This window comes from Hippocampus zosterae, chromosome 18, assembly GCF_025434085.1.
Source record: "Hippocampus zosterae strain Florida chromosome 18, ASM2543408v3, whole genome shotgun sequence".
Classification (NCBI taxonomy): domain Eukaryota; kingdom Metazoa; phylum Chordata; class Actinopteri; order Syngnathiformes; family Syngnathidae; genus Hippocampus; species Hippocampus zosterae.
The window spans coordinates 16,510,534-16,524,542 of NC_067468.1; the positions used below are offsets into that span (position 1 = coordinate 16,510,534).

Sequence of the window (14,009 nt, forward strand, 5' to 3'; positions counted from 1 at the left end):
TCAGACGGGGAAAATGAATGGGTGTCAAATGTTGCGTGAAACCGAGAGATGGCGATAAGACAACAAGCGGTGGCGCGCCACGCCTATTGAACAAAAGAAGAAGAGCCCCAAGTATACCTCAGCGAATTGACAGCCGGGAGATTAGAAATCGTTCGGTCACGGCCCATTTGACAAGTGTACTCCCCGCGTTGCAGTGCGCCGCCGAGGCAATGGAGACTCTCGGCCGAGCTCTGTGCATCATCACCGGCGCCTCCAAAGGTTTTGGCCGGGCCGTCGCGAAGGAGATGGCCCGGCTGGTGGAGCCCGGTTCGGCGTTCGTCCTGGTTGCCCGATCCGGGGACGAACTTCGGACTCTTCAGACGGAGCTGGCCGAGTCCGGCGTGGAGGCTCGGTGTGTGGTCTTGGATCTGTCCCTCAACGAATCACCGGAGAGGGTCGTCCGAACCGCGAAGGAGGTTTTCTCACCGGACATGGAGCACGTTATTCTCGTTAATAACGCTGGTAAGAACATCTTGTCCTGTCGGGCAGATGTTGGTTTGGAACCGACAGCTGGCCCATATGTCCCCCTGCAAAAATACTCAACATGTGTCAGACTGTGGATACTTGCAAAACACAATTATCAAGTTATAAACCGTCGTTTAGACGAAGGTTTCGGGAGCAGTTTTTAAGATGGTTCCACATTGGTCAACCGCAACGCACATAACAAAAAAAAAAATTTTTTTTAATGTTTTGTTTGATCGAGTAAACTTTAAGAGCGGAGACAAAAGTTTGTTGCCAAATTAACTATTCCCGGGCGCCCCTGCCTCATTGTGTCTTCTCAGCCTCACTAGGTGACGTGTCCCGTTTCGGCAAAAGCTTCACCAGCATGGCCGAGGTGACCTCCTACCTCTCCTTCAACGTCAGCTCAGCTTTGTGCCTTACTGCCGGCGTGCTGCAGGCCTTCCCCGAGCAGTCGGGTCTGCGCCGCTGCGTGATCAACGTCTCCTCTCTGTGCGCCCTGAAGCCCTTCGCCTCCTGGGTGCTGTACTGCTCTGGCAAGGCCGCCCGGGACATGATGTTCAAGGTTCTGGCAGAAGAGGAGCCGGACCTGCGCGTGCTCAACTATGCTCCAGGTGGGGAATCCGTTACATTGATGTTCATGTATTTATCCTGTCGTGTTTAATTATAGCTCAATGAATACAAATGTCAACTTTTTGAGGTATCAAGAAATAAAGGAAAATATGGCCATGAGGTAGCGCAGATATTGTGCAAGTGTTACACCGCAGCGGTGACGACTTTGGCTTATTTTCTAAAATGTGTTCTACCTCCCTTTTTTTTTTTTTTTGCTCCACGTCACCAGGTCCTTTGGACACAGAAATGCACATAGTAGCCAGGACCGAAACGAGGGACTCCAGCTTAAGGAAGGTCCTTTCTGACATGTTTGCCGAAGGCAAGCTAGTCAAATGCGAGGCCTCATGTGCCACGATGATGAAGCTCCTCCTGGAAGACAAATACAAATCGGGAGATCACATTGACTTCTATGACATATAGATCAGGCGGCTGAACACGCCGTTGCTCATTAGCCGGGTGTGGTCCTGACTGTTGACACGTCTTAAAAGATGTTCTGTGGTTCCACTTACAAATTAACGCCGCGATATTTGTCAAGATCTGTTTTGAAACAAATGTGCCGTCCCACTTTGTGATTTGAAACTAGAAAATGGACCAAAGCCTTAATGTCTTTGAGGTAATTCCTCTCATGTTATGCGTCTCACTAAATATTTTGTCTTGTACACATCAGGAACTATGAAGAAAAATTGAAAATTGTCGAGTACTGTACTACCATCTATATTATATCACCAAATCAATAAAAATTGCACAAATGACTTTTTTTTCGTTGTGATTTCTTGTTCACCTCATTCAACCGCCTCCTGTTTTTGCAGTGACATTCCAACCCTGAGTGACACTTGGCCACGAGTATGACTTGAGTCACATGGTTAGTTGAAAAAGGTGAAGGGGGGGGGGCAGAGTGAGAAAGGAGGTGCCATGACTATTCATAAACATGTTTAGATTGTATTTTTGGAGCGATGCGACTCACGCCCTTTGTAACCTCCGTGACATCATTTCAAAATGGCCGTGACCTTCACTTTTTCAATCCATCCTTGATTTCCGACTTGCCTCTCGCTGCGCTCACCATCCAAGAAAATCAAAACAAGTGTCGGCGTTTCTCTTGCTTTTCAGTGATGGAAGGTGACAGGTGCCGCCGACAAAAATAACTCAGAGGGAGGTACCCCAACAAGGGAAAAACTCCCACCTTGGGCCCTCGGCCCCCCTCACCTCTCTGTGCCGCTTTTCCCTCCCACACTTCGGACCCCTTAGAGGAGGCAAATGTATTTTTGGGCCGTAGCAGGGGTCGGGCCAAGGAGCCGGCCCCCCTTAACGTGTCTGAGAATCCCGTGAGGACCTCGCACTTCCCGAAAGCCTTTCCAGGCCGCGGCAAGCCTTCTGCGACTCTTTTCTTCTCGTCTGTCTCCGTTTTTTTTTTGGGGGGGGGGTTGTTCAGCCCGCACAATGACGGTGGGGAACATGGACAGCGTCGAGCTGTTTGACGCTGGGGAGAAAGGTCGCGGCCTAAGAGCGGGCAGAGACCTCAGCACCGGGGAGGTGGTCTTTGCAGAGGCCAGCTTTGCCGCTGTGGTCTTTGACAGGTAGGAGGAGCCTCTTGTTGTTGTTGTTGTTGCTCCGTTAGAATCTAGCAACAATTGTTTCGCAGTGAGCATGGTTTGGGTTTTTTTTTTGACTGCAGGTGCTTTCCAGCAGCCTTGTCTGGGTTGTGAGCTTATTTCCAAATTTTCCAACTGCCACGACATCAGCAAAAATAAGATGCCTTGGCTGACAAGGTGCAATTTTAACCTGAACGTGACTTTATTTTGGACTTGCGTGTGTTAATTGTTCACTGGAATCAAATCCTTTGTAGTTGACTCGATCGGTCTCCGCAAACATGAATGGTAAAGTCAATTTAAAAGGAGTGATGGGAAAGAAAGTGCTTCGTGAAGCTTCATGAAGCACTTGCGATTTGTTGGTACTCCTCTAGAGGGCGCGCTTCGTGAAGCTTCATGAAGCACTTGCGATTTGTTCGTATTCCTCTAGAGGGCACGCATACTTGAAAGACGCATGCTTTTGACGTCATGCGTCAATAAAACGTTTCTGGACTTACTCTCCCTCAGCACGTCCACGCAGGTGTGCCACAGCTGCTTCCGTCAGCAGGCCGAGCTACATGGCTGCGCCCAGTGCCGCTTTGCCTTCTACTGCAACCGCACTTGCCAGATTGCATGCTGGGATGAACACAAGGAGGAGTGCGCGGCCATCAAGAAGGCTGGCAAGGCACCCGCTGAAAATGTTCGGTAAGAAAAACATCCCGGCGCCAAACGAGCGCCAAGTTTTGGGGGCCGAGGGGGGCAGACAATTCACAATAGTGCAAGCTTTTGCTCTTAGCCATGCTCGGGTTTTTCCCCCCCCTTTTTGATGTTTTGAAAAATGTATTGTTCTTCTCCCGCTTGTATTTCACCTGCAGTCTCGCGGCTCGCGTGCTGTGGCGCCTTCACAAGGACACCGGCATGGTGTCTGACAGTCAACTGATCTCAGTGGAACAGCTCGAGGACCACGTGTCCGACCTGCCGGAAAAGGACCTTCGACAACTCCAGAGGGATGTTGAGAGTTTCCTGGGCTACTGGTCCTACGGGAGGAAACGACACTCCGTCGACTTCATCTCGCATATCTTTGGCATTGTAATATCAAACAACGCCACCCGTGACGTTTCCCCCGCGGCCTTCGTCTTGACACGCCCCCTTTGTGTGCGCAGATTACGTGTAATGGCTTCACAATGAGGGAGCAGAACGGGCTGCGAGCCGTCGGCGTGGGCCTTTTCCCCAACCTGTGCCTGCTCAACCACGACTGCTCACCCAACTGCTCCGTTGCCCTCAACCACGGCAAGTAGGTGTCACGCACGACAACTGAGGGGAAAGAATTTTCTGGCTCATAGAAACTCATTTGCCGCTTTCTTTTGCAGCCAAACCGCCGTGAGCGCTGCTCTCCATTCTCAGAGGAGGTATGTGTCTCACCATCGAGAGGAATGGGAGAGATAAAAGCACTCTTTGAAGTATCAGCGATCAGAACTATAGGAAGGGATAAGCAAACGGTGTGGGATGCACAGTCGGGGTGAGATCTGAATAAAAACTGGTTCGGTCTGCCCGGGGCGCAAAAGAACGTCCTGGGTGACACTCACCTGTACAAACGTCTTTCGATGAAAGCGTATGTCCGTTCTTCGCCGTGGTCATTTTCCCCTCTTCCACATGATGAATCCAGTCGTGGGGTCTTCTCCGTACAGGATCGAGCTGCGAGCTTTAGGACCAATCCCTGAGGGTCAGGAGTTGACTGTCAGCTATGTGGACTTCCTAAACCTGTCGGGTGACCGCCAGAAGAAGCTGATGGAACGTTACCACTTTGAGTGCACGTGTCAGCGCTGCAGCGGGCGCCTCAAGGATGACCTGATGATGGCCGCAGCAGAGGGCAAGGTGAGAAGGGGAGAGGAGGAGTGGGGGGGGGGGGGGGGGGTGCATTTGATGGAACACAGAGCACTCGAAATACTTGCGCCCCATGCTTGCGTGTCCCTCACAGCCGTCTGCCGAGAAGCTGAAAGAGGTGATCGCCTTTAGTGAAGATTGTCTGGAAAAGATGGACAAGTACCGTTCCGAGAAAGATTTCCACGAGGTACGCCTTTGTCGTCCCCCCCGACCCGATCCCCAATCCCCTTCATGTGTGGCCACTGGCCTGTTTCTCCTCTCAGGTGGTGAAGTTGTGCGGCGAGTGCTTGGAGAAGCAGGAGAACGTCCTGGGTGACACTCACTTGTACAGGCTGCGTGCGCTCAGCGTAGCCAGCGAGGCGCTTTGCCGCCAGCGGTTGTTCTCCGAGGCTGCGGCGTACGCCAAGAGGATGGTGGACGGATACACGTAAGGCAGGCTTCACTGCAGTGTCCGGCACATACCTGAACGCCGCAGTGCGCTTCCCCCACAAATCTGGTTGTTTTCCTGTTCTCAATCACACAAGCAAGGCAAATGTGCTAACTGCTAATAAATATGTCTTAGAAGTAAATATACACAGGGTTGCAAGTTGAGGAAATCATTTGAACCTCAAATAGGTTAACTGTGTTGGACCCCCCCCCCCCTTCAACAGGAAGTTATATCCCCACAACAACGCTCAGCTGGGCTTGGCCATCATGCGCGCAGGCGCCATCCACTGGCAGTCGGGCCAGACTGAGCTGGCGCACAGCTTGATCTGCAAAGCTTACGGCATTCTCATGGTCACCCACGGGCCCAACCATGCCATCACCAAAGACTTGGAGGTACAGCGAGACGAGACGAGACGGGAGCGAGCGAAAGTCAAGCTAAACGGAGCAGAATGCGGCGTTAGCGGACTTGTCTCACCACGCGCTTAAGTGTTTCAGTTCTGGAAGACGCTCTATTTTTAATGCGGGTGTGCGGAGGCCCGCGCACGGGTGAAAAACGGACCTCCATCGCAATCGACCCATCTCAATGTTGTGTTAAGCGTCACCTGATATCGTCATTCAGAAAAAAACAAAACAGTACGGTACTTTTTCTTTGTATTGTACACTAACGGGAGTGCTGCCAGGGATTTGCGGGGTGGGGATGGGCGCAGGCTGTAAAAAAAAAGTGAAAATAACCACGACGATCTGCATTTTTCTGCCTTCCTGTAGTCCATGCGCATGCAGACCGAGAAGGAGTTAAAGAAGAGGAAGACGTTAACCTGAGCCACGCTGATGTCAAGAAGCAGCTTCTCTGTGGCTCGCAGTCGTAGCAGGTCAGCTCATGTAAAAAAGATGGCTGCTCAAGCACAACAAGTACAGTCAAGACCGATTGTTCAAAGCAACTGGAGGACGTGCGGAAAAAATAAAATGTGCTGTCGTGATCGCGCAATGAGTCATTTGTCATTTTTATTTTGTTCTTTTTTTATAACAATGTCAATTTATTTCGATGTCAGGCTCTATACAATCATAAATATCCAACGGAGCGCATGTCAACACGTAAGACGACTTCCCAAGAAAGATTGATTGAAGATATTTTAATGACAAGGAAGAACTTCTTTTTAGATTCATTAATTCAATACCTTTTAAGACTTCTCAAGGTTTCCGTGGAAAGTTCAGATGCATCCAATTAGATACAAATCCACTTTTCGTTATTTCCAGAAGAAGGAAGACTGTAAAGTCTTTTTCAAAGTCTTAAAAACAAGTTAAAATATTTTGCCTGGAAAGTTTTTTTTTTCATAAAAGTGCATCGTCACACACTGCATTTCGAAATTGCAGTCCGAAGGTGAATTTCAATATTGTCAGCTTCCTTTTTTCCCTACAAAGTTGCTGAAAGGTGGATAGAAAGACAGAAATCCGATCATATAAAGTTAAACACCATCGAGTTTTTGTTTTTCCCATAAATGGACAGAATTCTATAAATAAGTCAAAAGTAGAGTAGTACACCTGAATCAAGACAAAAGACATATGAGGTTGGCATTTTCCCCAAATGATGAGAGAGAACTTACTCAATAAAATATATACGAGTGTTTTCCAGTACCGGTCAATAATAAAAGTCCAATTTAAGATTTAAAACCCTATCAATCCATCAACGACATGTTAGTGTTCATTGCACAACGCAGAGCTCGGTGCTGGCCTGATTTTGATCGTCTGCAGCGGCGGCGGCGGCGTCCGGGCCTCTGCGGGCCCCGCCGCGAGCGTCCGTGACGCCATCTTGTCGGTAGGAGTGAGGCTCCGTATCCTGCCTCAGCTTCACGAGCAGTTCCTTGCCATCGCTCGAGGGCAGGTTTCCCAGGAAGTACTGCGGCGTGAGCTCCACAAGCCTGCAATGCAAGACGGTGGAAGGTGAAATTGAACAACAACAAAAAACATTTTTTTTTAAGTAGCCACACACTCAGGCAAGGAGGCAGCGAGGCTCCGTACAGATGCAATGCAAATCAAAGCATCCTCGAGCGTTTTCTTGTTTTTCTGTTCAGTCACATATATTGTTATAATATTATTGATAATATTTCTGGCAATACGTTGAACATCGTAGCTATCGCAATGTTATCGTGGGGGCCACATATCGTCGTCCCAGTAGCAAATGGTCTCGTCTCAGCCCCGAGTGCCGAGTCTCGAATGCGCCGGTTGACTTACATCTGTGGGTGGACCTCAGATATGATGCGTATGCAGTTGTCACAGGAGATAGTGAATTCGTGGTAGAGGACCCAGGTAGGGGGGGCGGGACGTGGCTGACGACACAGGTACGAGGACAGCGGGTGCAGGTGAGCCACGTGGCGGTGAGTTAACAGGAGGTAGTTACCGGAGCCGTCGACATCATGAGCCACCTGAGGAGGAAAACGACACCAATCCTAATGACTGAAAAGAAATGTACCGTGTGTACGGATAGTGGAGGATGAGTCTTTTTTTTTTTTTTCCTCGACAATAATGAGTGAAAATAGGAAGGGTAGATGAATTTGCTTGCGGCCGGGCTGAACGATGAATTGCATTTGATGGAGCACTGATTTTTCCAGAACCCATTTCGTGCTGCGAGAGTCACCAAGTTAGCCGGCCGTTTGTGTTTACTCAAAAGTAGAGACACGTTTTCCATCCTGCTAAAGTGCTATCGTTGACGTTTGGCGCAGTGCATTGTGGGAAGTGAGACGTCAACATCCGGAGCTGAATATGGTTCAATACGGTACCTCAAAGTGGGAGCTTACTTTAAGGAAGAGGCCGGAGATGAGAGCTCTCTTGATGTTTGTGCAGTTGTCTTGGCATCCAAAAGCAGGGTGTGACACAGGAAGTTCAATTCGCCGCATGACCTCCAGCAGTTCGGCCCTGATCACCACAGCCACCCGCAAGGCCGCGTGGTTCAGGAAGTGCGTGGCGCACCATGCCTCATCCTGATTATCTGCAATTAGCACGGGCGGTACAAGTCAGCGATGCGTTTGCTGAGCCACTTCACGGCTATAAACGACGCGCGTTTTATTCCGTGAACGTGTCTTGATAATATTCCAGTACATTCCCATATCACGCTGCAGCGAACAAACTGCGAATGACTGAAAAAAAATTGCGCGCACGGGCAACTTACTTTCCACGTAGGCGTTAAAAATGTGAATGAGAGACATGTGGTCGCCTTCCACGTGCATTAGAGGTCGCCAGTGAGCAATAGCAGCCTCCTCTCTGCCAGGATCTGGCCTCGCAAAGCAGGAAGGAGCTGAGCCAAGACAAAGAGGAGACCATTGACTTACAAAAGGAGCTGATTTAAATTGATTGTTTTTTTTTCCAATTGGGTAACACTTGTCAAATATATTTTCAAGCTTTCGAGTTGAACTTTCAATCTCTACCCGTCAGCATGGCAGCTATTGTGAGCAGCTCATCCACGCAGTCATACTCGCAGGCTGCGATCAGGGCTTTCGCCAAATGCGGCTCCAGTGGCAGTTCTGACATGATGATGCCCACTTCTGATAGGTTGCCATCGTCATCCAGTGCTGCTAGGTAGTCCAAGTCTTCCAAGGCCTGCATTAAAGCCTCCGGGGCTGCGAGCGATGGAATGAAAGACGGACAGAGAAAGATCGAGGAGAGAGACCACGTTGAGCATGCAAATGGGGCGCCACGGGTGTACTTTAAGTTTGGGCTTTTAGCACTAGCGCTCCAGTTCGAAGCAATTAGGCGACTGTTGCCCCTCTTTGAAGTGTATGAATAAATCGGCAACAGACTTCTTTTAGAATCAAGGACTACAGCGAAAATCAACTCGACCCAATGCAATAGGGCACGTGTGTGCAGAACTTTCAAGATTTTCCATTCTAAAAAGACATTTATGAATTTACCAGACCATTTTTTTCAACCATCAGGTTAGCGTGACGTGCGCAAGGGTCAGATTAACACAGTCTTATTTTTTGCGACATACAAAAAGGTACCTGGTCTGTCTAAGAATTTGCATTGACCCATGTCGGCAATGTCCAGTCTCTTGAGCAGCAAGACTAAATGGCTGAGATTTTCCTCCATGACCCCTGGACAATGCGCTTCGCCCATGCCGTGATCATACACGGACTGGGGGTAAAGGCGCAAACACAGCCCTACATGGAAACAAAACGGAAAACATTCAGGAAACTCTTCCGGCATCCGTGAGCAAAACATCCACACAGCAAATCCGAGTGTTTTTGCAAAGTCGGGTCATTTGTGGAAAAGTCTGCGATGCATTTGACGCTACTACGGCGCAGCTGTAACCTTGAGCCTACCGGGAAGGTTGCTGTTCACTCTTTGAGCTCGCATGTCCGCCTGGGTCTTGCTGATTGTCTTCAGCATCTGTGAGTTTGCTCTTATCTGAGGATTGTAAACCTAAGGAGGAACATTAAGAAAAAAAAAAACATTTGACATGTCAGAAATGTGTGCTAGTTATTTTCCGATTAGGCTTACTCGAGACTTTAAATGAGCGCTACATGCTACATTGCTTGACTTGCAAATCCAAGGTGCAACTGGTAGGCAGATTTGTTCACAAACAAATCCTTTTCAAAGTTGGTGGAGGTAAACGTGTTTGTACCCAAGAGGACCCGAGATATACTGTACAATGTTATCAGGGGTAACCAATATATCGATCACGATCGCCCGTCGATTGCCAGTGTGTATATTTTTGTTTGAGTGCACACTGCACCCCAAGCATCCTATCACTGTCTGTCATGACCGCAAACTTACAGTTTTGAGTTGCAGGCCCGTGTCTATGACATAGCGGATGTCTGGCAGGGAGAACGAAGCCTCGGCCAGGCTATTAGTCAGGATGACTTTCCTCTGGATGGCCGGATCTTCCACAACCAGCGTTGCGCTGTCCTTTCCCTCTGGCCACTCATTCTCCTTGTGAGCCGACATGTCTGCGTTGTACACTCGTTGAGTCAGCCCACCCAGTCCGGCGTGGAGGGGAAGGATCTTGAGGGAACCAAGTTGAGGACTCAGGGACACGCGCTCCGCCTCGAGCTGTGTAGCGCACTCCTCAATTTCCTACACAACAAAACAATGAAGAGACTACTCGTCAGTTCTTTCCAACATCCAGTGATGGACTGCTCAGCAAAACCAGTGAGGTGATTTGGGGATGTTGACAAGTTATGATGATGCCCGGAATAATCGTCAAGCATAAAACGTAAAACTTTCACCTGCGCACTAGCAAGAAACACCATCATATCGCCCTCCTCTCCCCTACGGTGAAGATCGAGAACCATGTGACAGGCAGCGCCCACAGCATCCTTCCCAGGTGATAGCTCCCGATACATGGTCTCCACCCCGTTCCGGTTCATAGAGTTCCTCTCCTCTTGGACCGGGCTTTCTTTTTCTTCTCCACTTGTAGGTGCCTCAGAAGAGAGGTTGTCCGTGTGGAGGTGAGGGACGGAGGGTCCCAGGAAGGAGGCGAGCCGAGGGGCGAGACTCGGGTGGCTCAGAAGGACCACGCGGAAGTTATCCGGCCTCTGGCGGCAGACGTCGCACAGCAGGCCAAGGAGCACGTCCGTTGCCACGGTGCGCTCCTGGAGCTCGTCCAAAACCACGAGGCCATATTGATGCAGCAAGGGATCCGACATCATTTCCTCCAGCAGAAGAGTGTCGCTGACAAACCTGAAGACAGAAAAAAAAAGGTCAACTCGAACCATCGCAGAGCACACCGTCAGGCAGGTGTCAGGGAGCTCCAAGATGTGGTGGTGGGGGGGGGGGTCGAGCCAAAGGGCGCCTCTTCAGGCGTCTGGAGGAAGATTAGCCCCTCGCCAATATTTACCTACTGTTATTTTATCCCGTAGCGGCTCAAACCTTCCGTTTCTGTTCTTAAATATTCTTCTGGAAGAGCGGACCCTAACCAAATATTAATGTTCTAGAGTTGATGTAGTACAATGTTTCCGCCGTTTAAAATTGCGGGGCGGCCACCTCCAGCTAATTTTGTCTGCGCCCCCGCCAAAAAAAAAAAAAAAAAAAGATTGATGATTTATTTTACAGAGTTTGAGAGTGCAGTGAAGGCAACACACAGGTGTCAAATTACATTGCCGTAACACATTTACCTCCGCCTTTGACTGCAAAGTGCAGGGAACAAAGAACACTCAAGGCGTGGCAGCAAGTAAAACACGGACCATGTGACATCATACAAAACTGGCAAAGTCCAATAATGTCACCTCGTTGGACTGCGGGATAACCATGACACAGGGCATGTTTTAGACGTGGGGGAAAATGAAATCGTTTTATGAGAAAGAGTTTTCAAAAGTAACAACTACTGTATTATTTTTGAAGATTGAGAAGTCGTCAGGTTTGCAAAAGACAAAATGTCACGTTGTCCTGACCTGAGCAAGGTATCTGGCGTGCAACTGTCATCATGAGCCACCCCGTAGCCCACCTCCAGACCCAAGCTGAGGTCCATCTCATCGGCCACACGAAGGGCCAGACTGACGGCCGCCACCGAGTGAGGCTGGGAACAACACACCGTGCCCTGAGAGAATTCGTAGGACAAAGCATATTCCACACACCACTGTGGCACCTGGAAGACAAGAATGAGGCAGAGAAAAGTCAGCGGGAGGAGGAAGTCGTAGCATGTTGTATCGCAGAGGCATGCGATGCACTTTTGATTAAAATCGACTTACCTGGGTGCTTTTTCCAACTCCGCTGGGTGCGCTGAGCAGCACCATGTTGTGACTCTCCAGGTGCTCCAGGAGAGTGGGCCTTAACGTCCATATGGGAAGTTGTTGCCTCTCTTGCAGTAAGGTGTAGTAGCGGGAAGAAAAAGGCAGACCATCGAATGGGTTCACTTCAAGGTCTCGAAGACCATCCTCGTCCTGGGCCCCATCTTGTCCTTCTACCCCATCCTCCTCCAACTCCCCAGATAGAAGGGAAGACATGGATAGAGAGTCCAGCGCTTTTGAAAGCCCAGACTGGGGACAGGGCTTTGCTGGTGATGAGGACATCAGCAGCGGGTGGCAATGAGGACTAAATGAGAGCGAGAGGCTGGTTTGCAGTGGGAGTTCACCTGCACAACGGTGAAGAAAAAAAAAAATGAATGCACCGGATTCCAACCGAAAACATTTTGATAGTACGGCTGAACAGAAGCCTCACGGTTCCTTTCGAATGGTGCGTGCACACCAAATCCATCATTACTTTTTCACAAAGGGTGCTTCCAAAAGCGCCCATCCAATATTTTGTTACAAAAAGCCCTAACAAAACCTAAGCAACAGGACATAAGTGAAGGGTCACATAATGCAAAATGCTCTTTAGTTGTCACATGCACACAAACAGTGTGATAGAGGCAAAGAGTTGGGGGAGCAGGAGGGGCAGGAGAGAAGAAGCGCGGAGATTGCGAGAGAGTCAGGAATGCAACTCAAATGTGCATTTCAGTACTAAAATGTGGGGAAATGGACAAAGTTCAAGCAAAGATGAGACACCGTCAAGAAAGTTTACAATGAACACCAGGGCCAATTGCTTTGTACTCTCGTTTCGTGAAATGGGGTTTATTTCCAAACCCAAAGGTTTCGGGTTTTTAGTCTGGAAATGTAAAAAAAAATGTTCCTGCTATCCTGTGGATTGTAAACAGACAAGGCTTCAAATCATCTTCATTCACAGATCGATTCATTTAATCAGGTGACTGCTGAAACACAATTTATGATTGGAAGTAACATCGGTAGGTCAAAAGATTTGCAGCTCAATCACTGTAGACCGAACACTTTAAAGCATTTGTGTCATACAGAATTACTGCACTGGTGCTGATCTGTTGGGTTTACTGATCTCAAAATGTACTTGAAGCGGGTTTACAATGAAATACAGACATAGCAATACATATCATACAACTACTTTTTATTAAGACTGAGGATTTCGGGCTTTCAAGAACCTACTTCAATATGTTCCTTTCTTTGCATCCTGACAAAATTGCTCGAGATTTTAATTTAAAAATCGAGATTGAAATGTTGAGGACTGATGGTTGGCCATTGTTTAATCTGATCAAATGCCATTGAGTTAGTTTCATCTGTGATCTTTTGTATTCATATTTTAATAGTAGGCCTACTCCTTTATTAGGTTCTTGGTTTTTACTTACTTAGTTGGTTACTTATGTAACGATTTAAGCGGTCAATCCAGGTGAGGTCAGCAATGACGCCACGGTAGTGACGTCACCATTGTGGCATTGGACCACTACGCTGTTTGTGTATCCTTCACTCAATTTTCAAAATTTCACACATTGAAAGGAGAAACTGTGTCGTTGAGGCATTTACTTTGCAGACGCCCAATTGAACGTATGCAATTCATTTATATTCACTTAAAGCAAACGTTTTCGAAAGGACACTTCAGTTGTTTATATTCTTCCCTTTGTCCGAAACGACTGCTCTTGGTTGTACATTTCCGCTGACCAAAACGAGTCATCAAGTCACACGAGACATTTTTTTCCCAGCAAAGCCCCAAATAAGCAGGTAGAGTCAAATCATGTCTGACCTGTTTACCATAACGCCTGAAGTGAGGAAACCAAGTCGAAAGTGTTTATGTCCCGTCCAAAGATGTTGTGGCGGTCGATTCCCTACTATCTCACAGGCCGCCTCCTCATCTTCAAAAGCAAGTCGATTAAAATAATTTATACGGAAGGTGGAAAAATGCCAACAGCTGATCACAGTCACTTCCTACTAATCCTCACCCATCCAGCTTCCTTCCTGACAGCTGACAGAGAGACAGTCAAGAGGTGTTGACGGCACTCTCTAACAGGCGCCATGTTTGCTAGCACGCTGTCAAATGGAGCGTTGCGTTCACAAGTCCTCGGAAAATACAAAATCAACATGGAAGCACGTTTGGCTCTGCCTTCATTAAATTAAAGGGAATCTTTCTGGCTTACATAATTTGAACTTAAAAAATGTTTTCATCCGTGTTTGATTATGAATTGCTTGTGCAAATGATTTTTAAAAAATGTATAAGATATAAATTGTAGCAATCAAGCAAATAAAATCTCTGAGT

The 14,009-nt window shown here is 48.2% G+C and overlaps 3 protein-coding genes across 5 annotated transcripts; 2 read left to right on the forward strand and 1 right to left on the reverse strand.

Annotated features, from left to right (window-relative positions):
- Positions 1 to 209: 209 nt before the first annotated feature.
- On the forward strand, positions 210 to 1,848 carry spra (sepiapterin reductase a). Its single transcript, XM_052051875.1, has 3 exons — positions 210 to 501; positions 822 to 1,112; positions 1,340 to 1,848. Exons 1-3 carry the CDS (start codon positions 210 to 212, stop codon positions 1,528 to 1,530), a joined length of 774 nt encoding a protein of 257 aa, XP_051907835.1. The 3' UTR covers positions 1,531 to 1,848.
- A 699-nt stretch (positions 1,849 to 2,547) lies between these two features.
- On the forward strand, positions 2,548 to 5,970 carry LOC127591606 (histone-lysine N-methyltransferase Smyd1-like). The gene is made up of 10 exons (XM_052051868.1): positions 2,548 to 2,684; positions 3,204 to 3,380; positions 3,551 to 3,764; positions 3,839 to 3,969; positions 4,046 to 4,084; positions 4,364 to 4,550; positions 4,654 to 4,746; positions 4,823 to 4,986; positions 5,210 to 5,378; positions 5,751 to 5,970. Exons 1-10 carry the CDS (start codon positions 2,548 to 2,550, stop codon positions 5,802 to 5,804), a joined length of 1,365 nt encoding a protein of 454 aa, XP_051907828.1. The 3' UTR covers positions 5,805 to 5,970.
- A 1-nt stretch (position 5,971) lies between these two features.
- dqx1 (DEAQ box RNA-dependent ATPase 1) lies at positions 5,972 to 13,952 on the reverse strand. 3 transcript variants are annotated; one of them, XM_052051858.1, is made up of 13 exons: positions 13,696 to 13,952; positions 13,500 to 13,608; positions 11,666 to 12,048; positions 11,369 to 11,562; positions 10,205 to 10,658; positions 9,753 to 10,052; positions 9,299 to 9,398; positions 8,978 to 9,136; positions 8,405 to 8,596; positions 8,149 to 8,274; positions 7,778 to 7,968; positions 7,215 to 7,405; positions 5,972 to 6,901 (listed from the first exon to the last, which is right to left on the reverse strand). In XM_052051858.1, exons 3-13 carry the CDS (start codon positions 11,984 to 11,986, stop codon positions 6,685 to 6,687), a joined length of 2,445 nt encoding a protein of 814 aa, XP_051907818.1. In that variant the 5' UTR covers positions 11,987 to 12,048; positions 13,500 to 13,608; positions 13,696 to 13,952; the 3' UTR covers positions 5,972 to 6,684. The 3 variants fall into 3 exon arrangements, with proteins under 3 accessions (XP_051907818.1, XP_051907817.1, XP_051907816.1); XM_052051857.1 differs by having other exon boundaries at positions 13,500 to 13,952; XM_052051856.1 differs by lacking the exon at positions 13,500 to 13,608 and having other exon boundaries at positions 6,095 to 6,901.
- Positions 13,953 to 14,009: the final 57 nt, after the last annotated feature.